Source organism: Scyliorhinus canicula, chromosome 6 (genome assembly GCF_902713615.1).
Source record: "Scyliorhinus canicula chromosome 6, sScyCan1.1, whole genome shotgun sequence".
Classification (NCBI taxonomy): Eukaryota; Metazoa; Chordata; class Chondrichthyes; order Carcharhiniformes; family Scyliorhinidae; genus Scyliorhinus; species Scyliorhinus canicula.
Genome location: NC_052151.1, coordinates 62,427,817 through 62,447,745, shown reverse-complemented (window position 1 = coordinate 62,447,745; position 19,929 = coordinate 62,427,817). Strand labels below are relative to the sequence as shown.

Below are 19,929 nucleotides of genomic sequence, written 5' to 3'. Positions count from 1 at the left end.
TTCTCCTTGGAGAGGAGAAGGCAAATGGGGCGATTATATAGAGGTATTAGAAATCATGAGGGTATGCAAAGAATAAATGGGGAGAAACTGTTCCTGCTCATAAAAGTTTTGGGAATGCAAGAGCACAGATTTAAGGTGATTTATGAAAGAGGCAAATGTGATGTGAGAAAAAACCTTGGGCGGGATTCTCCGACCTTTGATTTCAGTGCGGGAGCGGAGAATGATCCAAAATAGGCTCCCACGCCGGCACGCGATTCTCCAGCAACCGTAGAGTTGACGGCAGTCACGCTTGCACGATCGACGCGCCGCCGGTCGGGGGCCGTTGAAAGCGGGAGGCCTATATTCCTCCACTCCGGACCCTTGTAGGGCGCTGCCATGTTGCGCAGGGGCCGGTGCAAAGACGCGCGCATGCGCGGACCCACGGCCGGCCGGCATGCGCGGCTGTAACTGCAGGGGCCCGCCGGCAGCCAGATCTGCGGGATGCATGCCGGGGCCCTACTGGCCCCTTGAAGACGGAGAATCACCCCGGACTTTCTAGGAAAAAGTCTGGAGTGATTCCCGCCCGTTTTTCGGTGGGCGTGGGGACTTAGTCCCCAGAAGGGAGAAGCCCGCCCCTTTTCACTGCGAGTGGTTGAGCTCTTGAATGCATTGCCTGGAAGCGTGGTGGAGGCAGGTTCAATCAAGGCATTCAGGAGGTCATTAGATTATTATTTAAATAGAAACAATGTGCAGGATTACAGGGAATAAGCAGGAGAATGGCACTAAATCATAATGCTCATTCAGAGAGCCGGTGCATACACGACAGACTAAATGGCCTCCGTCTGCACCATTACCGTTCTGTGATTCTGGAATCAGTGCTATAATAGGAATGGAGGCCATTTATCTCCCTGAGGCTTCTCCACCATTCAATGAGATCATGGCTGGTCTGTCAAGGAACTCCATATAACTGCCTTTGGCCATTATCCCTTAATATATTTACTGACCAAAAACCCTAACATTGACACAACAGAGAAGAATGATCTAAGTTCAGGAAACCAGTATGTAGAAACGGTTTTGGTAGAGATGGGAAATGACAAAGGCAAGAAGTCACTTGTGGAAATGGTGTATGGGCTACCTAACAGTAATGGTACTATAGGATGGGGAATAAAGGAAGAAATAATGGGAGGTTGTCATAAAGATATGGTGATAATTATGGGATATTGTAATGTACATATCGACCGGAAAAATCAGTGGCGGAATTCTCTGATAATGGGGCTATGTCCGCAAGTCTGCGAGAAAACAGTCGGGAAATACATAGAACATAGAACAGTATAGCACAGTTCAAGCCCTTCAGCCCACGATGTTGTACCGACCATTTATCCTAATCTAAGATCAACCTAACCTACACCCCTTCAATTTACTGCTGTCCATGTGCCTGTCTTAAGAGTTGCTTAAATGTCCCTAATGACTCTGACTCCACCACCTCTGCTGGCAGTGCATTCCACATACCCACCACTCTCTGTGTAAAGAACCGACCTCTGACATCACCCTATACCTTCCTCCAATCACCTTAAAGTTATATCCCCTCGTGACAGCCATTTCCATCCTGGGGTAAAGTCTCTGGCTATCCACACTATCCATGCCTCACATCACCTGGTACATCTCTATCAAGTCACCTCTCTGCTTTCTTCGCTCCAGTGAGAAAAGCTCTAGCTCCCTCAACCTTTCTTCATAAGACATGCCCTCCAGTCCAGACAGCATCCTGGTAAATCTCCTCTGTACCCTCTCCAAAGCATCCACATCCTTCCTATAATGAGGCGACCAGAACTGGATGCAATATTCCAAGTGTGGTCGAACTAGGGTTTTATAAAGCTGCAGCAAAACCTCGCAGCTCTTAAACTCATTCCCCGTTAATGAAAGCCAACACACCGTACGCCTTCTTAACAGCCCCATCAACCTGGGTGGCAACTTTGAGGGATCTATGTACGTGGACCCCAAGATCCCTCTGTTCCTCCACACTTCCAAGTATTCTGCCTTTAACCCTGTATTCAGCATTCAAATTCGACCTTCCAAAATGAATCACTTCACATTTACCAAGGTTGAACTCCATCTGCCACTTCTCAGCCCAGCTCTGCATCCTGTCAATATCCTATTGTGTCCTGCAACAACCCTCAACACTGTCTACAACTCCCCCAACCTCCATGTCATCGGCAAATTAACTAACCCACCCTTCCACTTCCTCATCCAAGTCATTTATAAAAACCACAAAGAGCAGAGGTCCCAGAACAGATCTTTGCGGGAGACCACTGGTCACCGACCTCCAGGCGGAATACTTACCATCCACTACCACTCGCTGTCTTCTTTCGGCCAGCCAATTATGTATCCAGGCAGTCAAATTTCCCTGTATCCCATGCCCCCTAACTTTCTGAATGAGCCTACCATGGGGAACCTTATCAAATGCCTTACTGAAATCCATACACACCACATCCACTGCCCGACCTTCATCAATGTGTCTCATCACATCCTCAAAGAATTCAATGAGGCTTGTGAAGCACGACCTGCCCCTCACAAAGCCATGCTGACTATCTTTGATCAAATTATGTTTTTCTATAAAATCATAAATCCTATCTCTCAGAATCCTTTCCAATATTTTGCTCACCACAGACGTAAGGCTGATGGGTCTGCAATTCCCAGGGATTTCCCTATTCCCTTTCTTGAATAGGGGAACAACATTCACCTCCCTCCAATCATCCTGTACTACTCCAGTGGAGAGTGAGGACGCAAAGATCATCGCCAACGGCGCAGCAATCTTCTCCCTCGCTTCCTGTAGTACCCTTGGGTATATCTTGTCAGGCCCAGGGAACCTATCTATCCTGATGCTTTTCAAAATTTCCAGCACATCCTCCTTCTTAATATCAACATGTTTAAGCCTATTAACCTGGTTCACACTGTTCTCATGAGGAACAAGGTCCCTCCCTCTAGTGAATACTGAAGCAAAATATTCATTTAGGGCCTCCCCATCTCCTCAGACTCTGGCACAAGTTCTCTCCACTATCCCTGATCGGCCCTACTCTCACTCTGATCATCCTCTTATTTCTCACATAAATGTAGAACGCCTTGGGGTTTTCCGTAATCCTTCACACCAGGGCTTTTTCATGCCCCCTTCTTGCTCTCCTCAGTCCATTTTTGAGTTCCTTCCTGGCTACCTTGTAACCCCCTAGAGCCGAGTCAGATCCTTGCTTCCTCAACCTTACGTAAGCTTCCTTCTCTTGACTAGAAGCTCCACTTCTCTTGTCATCCAAGGCTCCTTCACCTTACCATTCCTTCCTTGTCTCAGTGAGACAAAACTATCCAGCACTCACAGGAAGTGCTCCTTAAACAACCCCCACATTAATGTTGTGGACTTTCGTGGAGAAAATCCAGAGTGATTCTCCATTTTGAGTGGAATTAGCAGGGCCCCGGTGTAGCCCTCACAGCTCCGGCTGCCGATACGGGACCCTGCACTTCCGGCTGTGAGTCCCGTGCAACATGGCGGACCCACACAGCGGGCCGGCCCCAACAATATGCTGTCCTGCAGCCCCCCCCCCCCCCCTCCCACCCCCAGGCCCGGTGACGGATCCCCCCCTCCCCATCCCCACCAGGGCGGCCGCAGACTAGGTCCGCAGCCACCATTCCGAGCTCCCGCCGGGTTGAACCATTAGTGAACCACGCCGGTGGGAACTCGGCCAGTTGTTGGCGGAGAGTCGCCATGGGGACCTCTTTCAGTGGGCCCAAACTGGCACCGTGTTGACTGCGCGCGCACGACTGGTGCCGATTCTCCGGACCCTGGAGAATCGCAGGAAGGCATCGGACCCGATTGCCCCATTCTCCGCCCCCGTGCCAAGCGCAATTTTGGCACGGAAGCTCGGAGAATCCCACCCCAGATGTCCAAAGGTGTACTGGATGAAGACTTCATTGAATATTCTTGGGATAGATTCTTCGAGTAGCACATTCTGCTTAACTAGATCTGGTGTTGTGCAATGACATAGGATTAATTAATGCCTCATAGTAAAGGTGCCCAGGTTGCAGCATTCGTAATATATGATTTAATTTTTATATTCAGTTTGAGGGAGAGAAGAGCAGGTCGAAGATTAGAATTTTAAAATTAAAGTATCAGACTTAAAGATAAAAGTATATCATTGCACAAAGATGGTGACAGGTCAAATGGTTGGACAGAATATTATAAAACAGCAAATAATAACCAAAAGATTAATAAGGAAAATTAGAATATGAGAGAAAGCTATCTAGAAATATAATAAGAAGTCTTACAACACCAGGTTAAAGTCCAACAGATTTTTTCGAATCACCAGAGCACAGCTCCTTCCTCAGGTGAAGGATTAAATTGGTATTTTCAAGGATACAAGTAACATCCAAAGATAGCTGTTAATCAGGAAGAGGAAGAGAGGGAAGAATTCAGGGAAATTACAATCACTGGGGAAATGTTGGAGCTGGAGGCTGACAAGTCCCCAGTGGAGTTCATCCCAGGACCTTAAAAAAAATGGCTAGTGAGAAGTCTTTTAAAAATTTTGAGTGCCCAATTATTTTTTTCCAATTCAGGGGCAAGTTAGCATGGCCAAACCACCTAATCTGCACATTTTTGGATTGTGGGGGTGAGACCCACACAGATACCGGGAGAATGTGCAAACTCCACACAGACAGTGGCCTGGGCCAGGATCGAGCCCGGGTCCTCGCACTGTGAGGCAGCTAACCACTGCACCACCATGCTGCCCCTGGTAGTGAGAACGTTGATGCTTTGGTTGTAATTTTCTAAAATTCTTGAATTTGGGTGAGGTTCCATTAAATTGGAAAATGATGAATATATTTCCTTCAATCATTAAAGGAAGGCAGGATGCTACAGGCTCACTGGCTTAACACCTGTCATAAGGAATGTTAGAAGCTATTATTAAAGACTTTATTACAGGGCACTTGGAAAAATTCGAGGTAATCAGGTAGACTCAACATGGCTTTGTGAAAGGGAAATTAGAATTTTTCCAATTATGGAGTAATTTAGCGCGGCCAATTCACCTACCCTGCACATCTTTGGGTTGTGGAGGAAACCCACAAAGACACAGGGAGAATTTGCAAACTCTACATGAATAGTGACCCGGGCCGGGATCGAACCCGGGTCTTTGGCTCAGTGAGGGAAATCATGTTTGACCAATTTATTGGAGTTCTCTGAAGAAGTAGCAGATGCTGTGGTTAAAGGGGAACTGGGGGATGTTATGTCTTTAGATTTCTAGAAGGCATTTGATAATGTGCCTTATCAGAGGTAATTGCAGAAGATAAAAGCATGGTATAGGGGGAGGCAGTGGCGTAGTGGTATTGCCATTGGTCTAGTAATCCAGAGACCCAGAACCATGCTCTGGAGACCCAGAGTTCAAATCCTGCTATGGCATTTGGTGAAATTTGAATTCAACAAAAAAATCTGGAATTAAGAGTCTCATGATGACCATGAAACCATTGTCAATTGTCGCAAAAACCCATCTGGTTCACTAATTGTCCTTTAGGGAAGGAAATCTGTCGTCCTTACTTGGTCTCGCCTACATGTGACTCCAGATTCACAGCAATGTGGTTGTCTCTTAAATGCTCTCAGGGATGGGCAATAAATGCTGACCCAGCCAGCGATGCCCACATCCCATGAACGAATGAAGAAAAAAATATTAGCATAAGTAGAAGATTGGCTAGCTAACAGGGTACAGAGGATAGACATGAATGGTTCTTTTTATCATTGGCAAGATGCAATGGGTGATGTGCCACAGGGATCAGCGTTGCGACCTCAACCTTTTACAATTTATACAAACGTTTTGGATGATGGGACTGAAGGTATGGTTGCTAAATTTGCTGATAGGTAGAGGAAGATGTGGATAAGACACAAGGAGGCTACAAACGAATATAGATACATTAAGTGAGTGGGCAAATACCTGGAAAATAGAGTATAATGTGGGATTGTGTGAAATTGTGCATTGACGGGAAAAATGGTGAGACAGTTTAGAGCTCTGAGATGGAGAGGAATCTAGGTGGCCTAGTACATGAATCGCAAAAGGCTAAAATGTAGGCACACCGAGTAATCAGGAAAACTAATGGAATATTCTTGTTTATTGTGAGGGGAATTGAATACCAAGTAGGGAGACTATGCTTTAGTTGTACAGGGCACTGATGAGATCACGTCTGGAGTAATATGTGCAGTATTATTCTCCTTTTAAAGAAGAATGTAAATGTATTCGCGGAAGTTCAGAGAAGGTTTACCAGACTAATACATGGAATGAGTGGGTTGTCCTATGAGGAATGGTTGGACAGGCTAGGCTTCTATTCAGTGGAATTTAGAAGAGTAAGAGGCGACTTGAGTAAAACATATGTCCTGAGTGGTCTTGACAGGTCGATGTGGAGAGGATATTTCCCTTTTTAGGAGCCACTGTTTAAAAATAAGAGGTTGCCCATTTAGGAAAGAGATTAGGATTTTTTTTTCTCTGAAGGTAGTGTGTCTTAAGGACTTCCCACCTCAAAAGGCAGTGAAAGCAGAGTCTTTAAATATTTCAAGGTAGTGGAAGATACATTCTTGTTAAGCAAGTGGTGAAAGGTTATCATGGGCAGGCAGGAGTGTGGGGTTGTGGTTACAATCAGGTATACCATGATCTTATTGAATGGTGGAGCAGTCTCAAAGGGCTGAAAGGTCTACACCTGCTCCTAATTCATATGTTCGTATGACCCTTGAAACATCTTTTGAATAAATAGTTACTCTAAGAGAAACTGATCATCCCAGAACCTCTTTCTAGAACTATGTTGTAGAGATATGCCAGACTGTCATTCTCTCAGGGTTTTTGCTTTAAATGTGCTACACATGTCCCGGATCACATGTTAAATCTATGCTCCCGCATCATTCTCCTTTTGAAGATTGAGCTCTCTGATACTTGGGTCCCTCAAGTGATAACTGTTTCCCCACTCCCCATGGAAGACTCACTCTGTTTCCACTCCTAGGACCTCTTGTTCTGACTGCCCATAGAAAATTATTTTTGACACACTAGCTGCTTCCTCTCATATGGACAAATCTAAAATGATTTTGGGGCAGATTAAACGCTGGCATAGAATTGATTGATGGAGAAGAGGTCGCAAACATTTGATGAGCCCCGCTAATTCACTGAGCAGCTGGCCTTCTTTAAGAAACCCCCAAGAATTTTAGTTTTATAAAACCTTGATTACGTATATCAACGCTCTCATTTTGTTCCTAAAAAATAATGGCTGATGGTAGTACCATTCTTATTGAAATCAAATAAAACATTTTTAAAATTAATTTACGGTATATGGGTATTGATGGCAAGGCCAACATTTATTATTCATTCCTGATTGCCTTTGAACTGTTGCAGTCCATGTGGTGTATGTACATCTCTAGTGCTTTTAGGAAGGGAGTTCCAACTCCCAATGACAGCGAAGGAACAGTGATATAGTTCCATGTTACGATGGTGTGTGACCTGGAGGGAAACTTGATCCCATCCCCCTGCTGCCCTTTCTTAATCTGCCATGATATTGGTACCTCACCGGCGAAACTCCCGCCCCCGCCGTGGCCGGAATTCTCCGCCACCCGGGAACTGGCGGGGGCGGGAATCGCGCCGCGCCAATCGGTGTGCCTTCCGCGCCGATCGGCGAGCCCCCTGCGGTGATTCTCCGGCCCGCGATGGGCCGAAGTCCCGCCGCTAAGAGGCCAATCCCGCTGCCGTGGTTTCAACCACCTCTGGTGGCGGCGGCATCGGCGGCGCGAGCGGGCTCCTGGGGTCCTGGGGGGGCGCGGGGCAATCGGACCCCGGGGGTGCCCCAACGGTGGCCAGGCCCGCGATCGAGGCCCACCAGTGGCGGCGGCGGGCCAGTGCCACGGGGGCACTCTTTTTCTTCCGCCGCCGCCACGGCCTCCACCATGGGGGAGGCGGAAGAGAACCCCCCTACCGCGCATGCGCCTGTGGTGACGTCAGCGGCAGCTGACGCACCGCGCATGCGCGAACCGGCAAAGATCTTTCGGCCAGCCCCGGCGCCGGGTGGCGGGCATCAAAGGCTGTTGGCGATGGTTTTGGCGCCAGTCGGCGCGGCACCAACCACTCCGGCACGGGCCTAGCCCCGGAAGGGGCGGAGAATTCCGCACATTTGGGGAGGCCCGACGCCGGAGTGGTTGCCGCTACGCCGGGACACCCCGCCCCACCGGATAAGTGAGAATCCCGGCCCTTATCTTTTATAAAGAGAGAACATATAGTGTTAGAGAAATCTGATTGTCACTCGCACCTCTTTTAACTCATAATTACAATGCTTTCAGATTACAGCTACCAAGAAACCTGGAAGTCCTTTCTGTGACTGCTGCCTTCTGCCTGATGGAGTTCATTCCACAGTCATGGGGCGGGATCTACTGGTCGCGTTGCACCCAAAGAGTAGCCCCATGATGAGATCTAATGTGATCTCGCGAGGTGTCGCAATGTGAATCCTGCCCATTGTGGGAGGGATCACTTTCTGCCAAATCGGCATATTAGAGTGAGACTGCTCGTCTCAGTCTAATATCTGAAAAAAATGAAATGAAAATCGCTTATTGTCACAAGTAGGCTTCAAATGAAGTTACTGTGAAAAGCCCCTGGTCGCCACTTTCCGGCGCGGTTGATACGGGAATCGAACTGTGCTGCTGGCCTGCCTTGGTCTGCTTTCAAAGCCAGCGATTTACCCCTGTGCTAAACAGCCCCTAGTGCACTTGGGATCTAACCAAGGGGTTAACTCCCTCGCCATGGAGACCTCGGATGAGTGCCATTCAGTGCTAAATGCATGTTCAGCTGTGAGAGGTCAAGAGAAGATGCTAGCAGGAGCATTTGGCTCCAAAATGGTATCCTGCTGGATTTTCTGTGCAACCTGTCGTGTGTTTTTTGGCGGTGGAGGTGGCCCGCCAGCAGGATCTTCTGGTCCCGACATTGCCAACAAGATTTACCGTTGAATGCACTCCTTGTCGCCAGGAAACCCGAAGCGGGGCTGCACCGTAGGAGGGACCAGAAGATCCCGCTGGTGTGAACAGCCGGTAAAGTTTGGCCCAGGACCAGATGGAACAGCACTCATGCGGGTTTCCCAGGTGCATGTCACCTGGGCAGGGTGATACCCTGGTACTGCTGCTGCCAGCTGGGCATCCTGGCATCAGGGTGCCAAGCTAGCATTTTTTGCACAGTGGTGATCGGGGCGTGAGGTGCCCTGCGGAGGGAGGGGGGGGGGGGGGGGGCAGGCATTCAGGTGTCACGTTGGGTGTTTGAGAGATTGGGACGCTATTTAAAAATGGTGACCCGATCTCTTGCTGCACAACTCCTCAGTGCAGAAAACGGGGTGAAGCGTGGCCTCCTCGGAGAGTTCCCTGCTGAGGCCCCCAATCTACCCGGATGGGCATTAGATAGTGGGGTGTTTCTCAGCACTCCGAGCGCCGGAAAGCATCCGGCTAATCTCTGGCGCTATGGGACCCTGTCCCTATTCGGGTAGATCGTGTCCATAGTTTCTCATTTCAGCTACTCCACTCACGGAAGGAATGTTTGGTCCTTTAGTCAACTGCAGCATTTTACACAGTGCAGCAAAACTCAATTTCAGTCTTTCCCAGAAGGGATAAACTAAAGACTGTTGCCAGGAAATTCAACTCCATAGCACCCAACATCTTGACCTCCAATGTGGCATCCATGGCATTCTCAGTCACTCCTAGCCATGCTGGATTCCATTTCGATGAGGCTATTAACATATGCAAGCAGTGTCTGCCAGAGTATGCAAAGATTGTGACATCAATCACGTGTAATACTGATTTGATGAAATTGCTACCATTTTGGAGCCAAGTGCTCCTGCTAGCATCTTCTCTTGACCTCTCACAGCTGAACATGCATTTAGCATCTGGAGGACCCTTTTCCCAGTGCTATTTAAATGAATCATAAATTATTTTCGGGTCAGTTATGATTAGTTTCTGCAGGTTCTTTTCTGCCATTGGAAAAGAGTTGGTTGTTTCCAGTGTTGTTTAAAATTACTGAAGTCTACAAACAGTAGTGTGTTACACATTGGAGGACTTTTGCCAAAACCACTTTTCCCAGACATGAGTGTAGTAGTTTCACCTGCTTTAGTCAACAGCATGACAGGAAGAATAAGCAGAGGTAACACAGCAGGACAAGTTGCTCAAAGATGGAACAGGGGAAAAGCGGAATGGCTCTCAGTACGAGGCCATATCCACACAGTATGTTCAGGGAGCCAACATCCTAACTGAATCTCAAGAAGGAACAGTATGTCAAACATCTGGGCGGCATGGTAGCACAATGCTTCACAGCGCCAGGTTTGATTCCCAGCTTGGGTCACTTTCTGTGTGGAGTCTGCACGTTCTGTCCGTGACTGTGTGGATATCCTCCTGGGGCTCCAGTTTCTTCCCACAAGTCCTGAAAGACGTGCTTGTTAGGTGAATTGGACATTCTGAATTCTCGTTCAGTGTACCCGAACAGGCACCGGAATGTGGTCACTCGGGATTTTCACAGTAACTTCATTGCAATGTTAATGTAAGCCTACTTGTGACAATAATAAAGATTATTATTATCATTATCTCTGCTTCACCAATGAGGTGCTTATTGAAATCTGCCAACTACTGCTGTCTCAAAGCCTGGTAGGGACTGCATCACCAATGGGCATGAAGGCGAGCTTTTAATGGCCATGAGCTTTTATGTATCTGACGCCCTCCAAGCTGGAGAAAGCAATATTTGTAGCATCTCCCAATTTGTCATCCATTGTTGGATATGGGACGTTTCTGCAAGCTGCACAGCAGAGCTGAGTATATTTTCTTCCCTCTTGCCTGAGAGCAGCAAGGTGACTGAGCACATGGCAAAGATTGCTGGTTCCCCCATGGTACAGGGTGCTCTTGACAGCAAGCATACCACTTTGAGTGCTGCATGTCAACTCTGAAATGTACTGCAACCTAAAGAGATTTCACTCCTTCATTTTACATCTAGAGTCTGCATCCATAGCCTTGTATGCTTTGGCATTTCAAGGGCTCATCTAAATACTACTTGCATGTTTGAGCAACAATAACAAACCAATGGTTGGCTGTTGAGTGACAAGGATAGAGCACTGATGATGCGGACTCACAAACATCACCCACCATTTTATATTAATGGTCTATGAATCATGGTCCATGCGAGCCTAGATTTCTAAGGTGGAGGCTGGGGCTCTCTGTTGGAAACCAGCGCCAACCCATAAAATTGCTGCAAACACATCATTAGTAGCCTGATGGCATTGGTTAAATGGTGGCAAAAATAAAAATGCATTTGTAAACTTTTATGGTTAAAAAAAACTTTAAATCCTCAACCAACCATTGTATGATTTGCAAAGGAGATGACCGTACAATAGGAATTTGAGAGTTGTGCCCTTTCCAAGATGCCAGCAAATTTCAACTTATTGGAACCATTTTCAATGGATTTCAGCCAACCGCTCCCACCACTTTCTTCCCCTCGGCCCCACTCCCTCCACAGCCCTCCCTCCCCATCTTCTTCCAATCAAGAGATTTTGAATTGTGACACATAAAGGGGCAAGGAAAATAAGGAAAGATGACAGTCAAATATCCAAATCTGCCCTGCTATCCCTGCTGAGAAAGTGAAACAAGAATGGAGAGTTAATAGGGTTCCCTGGTTCTTTACATGTGGTACCTTCTTGATTCCTAATAGATCAAATGTACCAATCGGTAAACTTCTGAAAGATTTAACATTTTGAAGTGTACTTCAATGCTGCCAGCTGGTCTTGTGTTGAGACGTTTTATTTTGTAAACAGGTTTAAAAATGAAATATGTGCACCATATAACCGTGATTCTTTTCAGCTCGCAAAGAAAACAATGTTCTCTAACTTTTTTAGGCTTCTAGGCATGCAGTTGATTTCTCAAGAAAATTAGTTAGAGAAGTAGGTAATTTATGGCATAAAAATGTTGTTATGACTGCAAATAGGCAGATTGTCTTTTTTCAAGGGCATTGCGCATGGTGATGTAATTTTGAGCAGAAATCAATGCTTTTGTTTGAAACCACTGCACCAAGGAATTTTGTTACAACCATTGCATGATCGAAATGTGATACAATAAAAGGAGCTTAAATGTATTTTGGCCAACAAAGTGATGCCTTAGCTATGCACAAGCAAATCAGTGAAGGTTAATAGGTGAATAAATTGTTTTTCCCTTTTGAAACAAATAAACCGAGTTACATACAGATCTTTCAATTACCTCAAAAACCATCATTTCACTGTCTTAAATCGTAATGCGATAATGATTAACATGTGTTTTTCTGAAGTGTTGGGAGGTACTTGAAAATTATATTGCCGTAAGTTGAACATTTTACTTAATACCGGTAGTTGAACATTTTACTTAATAATTGTGATAAAATAAATTTTCATGTCCTGGCAGGTCTATGGAAATGCAGGACCTAGCAAGTCCGCACAGTCGAGTGAGCAGTAATGACACTTCTGCTGGCTCAAAACTGGACAAGGCCAACCTGAGTAACTCTTCGATTATATCAAATGGAACAGCGGGTAAGTTGTAGGAAATGTTTCTCTTCCATATTTCCTGCTTTTGCTTACATTCTATGTGGCTGCTTTCGAAAATTCTTCACTGTTTTTCTCTACTTCACAGTGATAATGATAAAATTGGGAAAAGATTTTGGGCCTTTCCTCAATACAAAGATGTGTGTTTTCCACATGTGGCTTAGTCAAAAATGCAGGAAGTGTCAACTTTTTTGTTTCCGGCATTTTAAGCATGTAGGTTGGCACAGATCTCATAGCAGAACTGATTAAACTGGTACTTATAAATGAATGCAGCATGTAAGTAATCATAATTATAAGGAAGTATCAATAGTACTTGAATATTTAATTTCCCTTCTGCCTTGGGACCATTTACTCTTTTGATATATGTTTCCACAATATATATTTTTGTTGGTAGTAGCACAGCGCACATGTACTTCCATTTAAAATACTGCAGATGTAAAGTTAAGCATGTTATATGGCAACTTGAATATCTCCCCCTGCTATACTTCATACAATGTAAAGGTAGGTAATAATAGTGTTGTTGTTCTCTATATAGTGTACACCACATTTTTTTTTACATTTTGATTTGGCTTTTTCTTGTTCTTTTTAATTGGTGTCTGTTAAAATTTGTTTACAACAAAGTGAAAAATAATGATGATAAAAATTTGGGGGAAAATTGAATTACATTACTGTTGTAAATTAAGAATAATTAAAATAGTCGAGTTTCTAAGTTTAGTCATGGGGATGCAGTGCGGCACTAATAAAATTAGAGAATCTTATGTTCACAGTGGCCAGGGCGAAATGGAGAGCTAGAAACTGGAATAGGGTCGAGAAAGCAGCACGGGGCAGCACGGTAGCATGGTGGTTAGCATAAATGCTTCACAGCTCCAGGGTCCCAGGTTCGATTCCCGGCTGGGTCACTGTCTGTGCGGAGTCTGCACGTCCTCCCCGTGTGTGCGTGGGTTTCCTCCGGGTGCTCCGGTTTCCTCCCACAGTCCAAAGATGTGCGGGTTAGGTGGATTGGCCATGCTAAATTGCCCGTAGTGTCCAAAAAAAGTAAGGTTAAGGGGGGGGTTGTTGGGTTACGGGTATAGGGTGGATACGTGGGTTTGAGTAGGGTGATCATTGCTCTGCACAACATCGAGGGCCGAAGGGCCTGTTCTGTGCTGTACTGTTCTATGTTCTATGTTCTAAAGGTTAATTACATTTTTATCACTGTTCAGTACTCGGTTCTCCAAACTTTCACTCTTTTGCATTAAATGAAACTGATTCAACATTTCCACCTCTGCTCTTGCCAAGTTGCAGCTGGTCATGTTCAGAGAGCTGCTTGTGGCCGGCCGCATCCAAGACACTCCTGGGAGGTCCAAAGGCAAACATTTAATAAGCACCCGAATGACTTCAAGCTGCCCAATTGACCACAATCCAGCCCACACTCCCGTTCTCCCACCATCCTTGGGAAAATCATCAGTTGAGAATGGAGGGACGGCAAGGTGGCGCAGTGGTTAGCACTGCTGCATCACAGTGCCGAACATCCGGGTTCAATCCCGGCCCCAGGTCACTGTCCTTGTGGAGTTTGCACATCCTCCCTGTGTCTGTGTGGTTCACGCCCACAACCCAAAGATGTGCAAAGTAGATGGATCAGCCATGGTAAATTACCCTTAATTGGAAAAAAAATTGGGTTCTCTAAATTTATTTTTTAAAAAAGCCAGACTGCCATGTAGACTGCCAGGGCAATGTTTTGCAATCCTGCTTCTATTTAATTACACTTCAGCATGGAGGAATCTGCTCCAAGTTCTCCAATATTGAAGGACATTGTTCCTACCTTTTCATATTATTTTGTGTAATAAAGCCATTTTGCCCCAGTAGTACCCTCATTTAACTTTCATTTGATGTTTTTCTACCTCATACAGGAGAACGTGAAATATTAGTTTTTAACTAGGAATAGGAAATCGAGAATATTTAATTTGAAGTTGACTTTCATGTGATTTTTCTGGCCTGAACAAGCCACAGGTGAACTAAACTGCTCCAAAATTCATGCAAAAAGTCTGTCCATCATTTTCTGTAAGGATTCTGGACCTTTCCTTAACTGCCTTAGTACTTCTCCTTCAGCTGTGAAGATTGCACATGATGTTTCACTGCCCATTTCCCTTCTGAAATAAGTTTAAATAAGATAGGGAGGAGTGATGGCGAGAAAGTGTTGCTATGCATCTACAAAGTAAAATCTGTTTTGTTTCCTCACACAGGAGAACATGAAAGATTAGTTTTTAACTAGGAATATAAAAACTAGAATGTTAAATTTGAGGTTGACTTTCATGTGATTTTTATGGCTTGAACTAAACTGCTCCCAAATTCATGCAAAAAGTCTGTCCAACAGAAAAATGCACAACGAACTACAGTGGGTACTCAGCAAAGTAATCACTAACTTGAAAAAAATCCAGGCTGATACTAGGGGTTAACCATAGACCACCAAGGAAGATAGTTTGCTGTACAAAAACAGAAAAGTTGTTCGAATGGGCAACTTAATCAACTTAATAAAAGTTTGGAAGATGAAAATTGCCAAGAGCCAGATCTAAATGAAGTATGTAACTGTTGCATGCCCCAGACGATTACAAGAGGTAGTGTTCATCTCATCTGGTATTCATAAGTGAGCCATACTAAGTTAGGGCAGCCCTGGCTGGCTGTGACCACAGAATGAAGAAATTGAACGTGATTTGAGATTCAGAAATAGCTAGGATGACGAGCCAAGTATATGACGTATAAATACCTCATTTCAAAATATTTAGGGGACAACAGAAGCAAATCGATTGGGGAGGCTGTTCAACAACACCTCAGTAAAGGATACACGGAACACGTTTGGATGCATTATGTTGATCTTCGAGGAAAAATGTATACCTGAAAACAAAAAGCTCAGACTAAATGAACGTTCACCATAAATAGAAGCATAAACAAATGAAGTGAAGTAAGGAGAACAGATAGGCTCTATAAACACAATAGGGTGAAGGGGGATGGGGTTCACTTGAACAAATATTTTGACATGTAGGAACATGTTAAAGAGATAAAAGAAAGACCTAGAACAGAATGTAGCTGCAGACACGACAATAAGTCTGTGTCTTACAACAATAAGAATGTTTTCCAGTACTCCAACAGAAGAGGACACTTAGAGAGCTTAGGTCCATAAATGTTACATTCAATCTTAAAACAGAGGATTAACACAGCAGTGGTGAGAACGTGTATGTTTATATTTCACCTTCAATGTGGGAAAGCATCCATTTTACAAAAGTATAGATCAGGCAAAAATGTATATTGAGCAAAAGGAGACAAATGTAAAGCTACAGAGATAGGGTGCAGTTGCCAGTCCTCCGATTGGTCCGGCAGCCTCTACAACTTGCCCACTGCCCTTAATTGGAGTAAGCAAGCAGTAGGCAGTCAATTAGGAGGCTGCATCTAGGAAAATATCGCTCTCTGTGCTGCTGCCAATGCTACAGGCGCAGAACGTCCATTTCGTCCCAACGTTGGTGTCTTGAACCCCATGTTAAAATCTTGCTCAATTTTGTATGAAAGCAGATGGAATCGATCGTGGGAGTTGATGACAGAGGGGCAAAAAAGATGGCTTCATTCTGCAAACACTGAACTGGGAAAATTATGCTCATCATCACTGACTAAGAGATAGGGGGCGGCGTGAATCCTGCCCCTGCCGGCTTCAGAATTCTCTGGTGCCGGAGATTTGGCGGGGGCGGGAATCGCGTTGCACCAGTCGACGGCCGCTCGCAATGCCCCCCCCCAACGGCGATTCTTTAACCCACGATGGTCCGAAGTCCCGCTCATTCTGGGGGGGGTGCCCCCATGGTGGCCTGGCCCGCGATTGGGGCCCACCGATCCGCGGGCAGGCCTCTGCTGTGGGGGCACTCTTTTCCTATGCAGCGGCCGTGTAGGCCTCCGCGATGGCTGGCGCGAAGGTGAACACCCCCCCCCGCGCATGCACGAGGATGGCGTCAGCAACCGCTGCCACTCCCGCGCATGCGCGGACCCACAGCGACGGAGGATTCTGTACCTTTGGGGCAGCCCGACGCTGCAGTGGTTCACCCCACTTCGTCCCGCCAGGACCCTCCGCCCCGCTGTGTACGGGAGAATCCCGCCCAAGAGGAGCAAAATCTAATAGGCTCCGGGCACAGGGGAAGAACTTGAAATTCGTGATTACCTGCCATTGCAAGAAGGCAGCATAAGCGCGATGTTGAATGACTGCACACTTCAGCAGGTGGGGGAGGTGCCAGCACCAGTCAAAGCTAGCCTGTATCACTTAAAGGGGAGGTGCAATGTGGTTGGAGCAGATGGTGGAAATCCTTGTATAAGTCACCACAATGTGAAGAAAGACAATGGTACAAATGGAAAAGAGTGTGCCCAAGATTTTGGGCATTGTACTCAAGAAGGCCTTAGTGGATAATGTGCAAAGGAGCAGAGTGGTTCTCAGTTCAGAGGGAGCCAGATGGCCCTGCACGCAAATGGTCTGATGATAGTGGGACCAGATAGCCATGGCAATCAATGATAGGAGACCAGCCCAGATGATTTGCAGCAGAAACATTCACTGACCTCGTATGAATTATCAGGGTCAGTGAATTCATCTTCACATGTCGAATCCCACCAACTGCACAACTAAGCTCAAAGACGGCTTAATGCACTGCACCCCATCACTCAACTACAAACCATGGGCGCAATTCTCCCAAAGGGAGACAAAGTGCCGACGCCGGAGTGAAAAGCGGAGTGTTTCACTCCGGCGTCGGAGGCTGCTCCTCGCCCCCTATTCTCCCACCCCCAGGGGGCTAGGAGCGGCAGCGCGTCAGTCTCGCGCGCCGGGCCTTGACGCCCACGTCAAAGCGGCACCACCTGAATGACGCAGCCGGCGGCGCCTAAATGATGTCACCCACGCATGCGCAGGTTGGCCGGCACCAACCCGCACATGCGCGGTTGCCGTCCTCCCCTCCGCTGCCTCGCAAGGCATGGAGGATTGATCTTGTGGGGCAGCGGAGGGAAAAGAGTGCGTCTTTCAGAGATGCCGGCCCGACGATCGGTGGGAACCGATCGCGGGCCAGACCCCTCCTGAGCACCCCCCTAGTGCTCGATCCTCCCTCCGCCCCCCACAGGCCCCACACGCGGCATGCGCGCACTGTTCACGCCGGCAGCGACCAGGTGTGGTTGGCACCGGCGTGAACCGGTCGTATTAGGCAGGCCGCTCGGCCCATCCGGGCCGGAGAATCGCTGCTCGACCGGAGCGGCGATTCTCCGACCGGCCTGTCGCAAACCGCGACATGCCGTTTGTGGGGGGGGGGGAGAAATCACGTGCGGGTGCCAGGGCGGCATGGCGTGAATTGCCCGGCATTCCCGCGATTCTCCCACCCGACGTGGGGGTCGGAGAATCGCCATATCTTAAGTGGAAACATTCTCTCTGTATTCACTCTTGTTAAATAATATCTTATTTAAGAGTTTTAAAGACCTCTATTAAGACATCCCTCAGCCATTTCCTTGAAGATTTAAGAGATCCACCTGTCCATCCTGTCCTGATGTGCATACCCACACATTTCTGGTATCATCATTTTGAATCTCTGTACCCTCATCTCTGCCTTTTACTAATCTGGTGGCCAGAACTGCACATGTACTCTTAAGATTGTTCTAATTAAGGTTGATACATGTTTAGCATAACTACCCTACTTTTCAATTGTGCCCCTCTAGAAATAAAGCCTAGTTCTTTGTTTTTTTTTTAATGGCCTTGTTAACCTGTGACACAGCTTTTAATGATTGGTGCATTTGTACTCTGAGATCTCTTTACCCCACCTAGAATTGCATAAGTGATCTCCCTGTCCTTCATACCAAAATGTACTACCTCAGCAAACTTCTGAAGACAAACGTCTTCTGAAAATATTGGGAAGCAGGACTAATCCCGCCATGGTAATCCCACCTCTGTTGCCAGGCTGCCAAGAAAGGGGATGTTTCAACAGCCATGGCTTTAATTGACCTTGAGATGGATGTGAGTAAGATTCCAGAGTGAGAAGTTTAAAAGATCCACCCCAGTTCACAAAAAACATTGGCCCTCGGTTCTTCCAATGGATTAGAAACAAAGGTGACCTGTATCGGGAAGGCTTCACAATCTTTAATTTAAAACCTCTGATCAATTTAACACCTCCACCTCACCCACCCTTACCACCCTCACCCATTATCCACTTTACAAACATAACTCACAAGTCCAATTATAACAATTGGAAGCTATTGAGTAGCCCATACAACTCCCCTGGTTACTAGTGAATAAATTAACTCTTTACATTACCTGTATGAGCAGAATCTAAAGTGAAAACACAAAGGTTCAAATATTTTCACATTGATATCATTACTAGACTACCTTTTCCATCATGTGAAATGCTCTCTACCTTTTTATCCATGAGATTAATTTTTTTAACTCATTTGAAGACTTGTCCACATTTACAATGTTGAATTTTTACTTGACAGCTTACCAGTTGGCAGAAGTAACAACATGGCAAACACCTTGTTCAATGGGTAATCACAGCTTCCAATAACAGCACTATCATGACTCACCGTAATTAACACAGATGCAACTCATGCTCTCGCATTTCATGATGGGCTGTAAACAAGGAAAAACCATTTTACTGCTTAACCTTGTTACCCCAATCCATGATTCATGCCTCCGTGCAGCTGGTAGGTGGGATTCTTAGTTCCCCAGCCATGGGTTTCTCCGCCGCATGCCTTTCGCTGGTGGTGGGATTTTATCTTCCAGATGCTTTTCAATGGGTTTCCCATTGTAACCATCCCAAGCCACCAGGAAACCTGTGCAGGTAGGGATGTGCTGCCGGTCGGAAAAGTGAATCGCAAGGACCGGAGAATTCCGGCCAAAAGCTTCTAAAATTTGGCTGTCTCCGTGAAAGTTACTGGTGACAGGCTCTGAATGGGCCCACGTGGTGGTGATGGCCTCCTTCATAGGAGTGGCAGGTTGCAGGGTTCCATTCCTTCCCCACCCTCACGAAAACGGTTGAGGGTGAAAATGGAGGCAGGATCTCAGGGCGCGCAGTCAGCGGCCATTGTCCTTTTGTGCCACTTCCATTTGATTCCATTCGGGACCATGAAAACCTGGCCCTTAGTCTGTCACCAAACAATAATTCAGCATAACATGGGAATCATCTGAAGAGTGCAGATGAAATGTAACTATTTATCACAAGTATAAACTTCTGAAATGAGTCCAACAAAGAATCATCGATAATAATATTCTTGGACTGCTAAGAGCAGTGAGAATGGATACATCTCGCAATCCCCAGATAAAGAGTCTCTTTTTTTCATTGCAACTGTGCTTTGATAGAGTTTCAACTGTCATGTGCCTTTCAAATAACT

At 46.2% G+C, this 19,929-nt stretch overlaps 1 protein-coding gene across 10 annotated transcripts in view; it reads left to right on the top strand.

Annotated features, from left to right (window-relative positions):
• The window catches only part of eya4 (EYA transcriptional coactivator and phosphatase 4), a 623,026-nt gene that overhangs the window by 365,113 nt on the left and 237,984 nt on the right, over positions 1-19,929 (top strand). For all 10 annotated transcript variants that reach the window (XM_038799374.1, XM_038799376.1, XM_038799375.1 and 7 more), the window contains one exon: positions 12,425-12,549. In XM_038799374.1, coding sequence (XP_038655302.1) covers positions 12,425-12,549 — 125 coding nt within the window. The remainder of the gene's footprint in view (positions 1-12,424; positions 12,550-19,929) is intronic.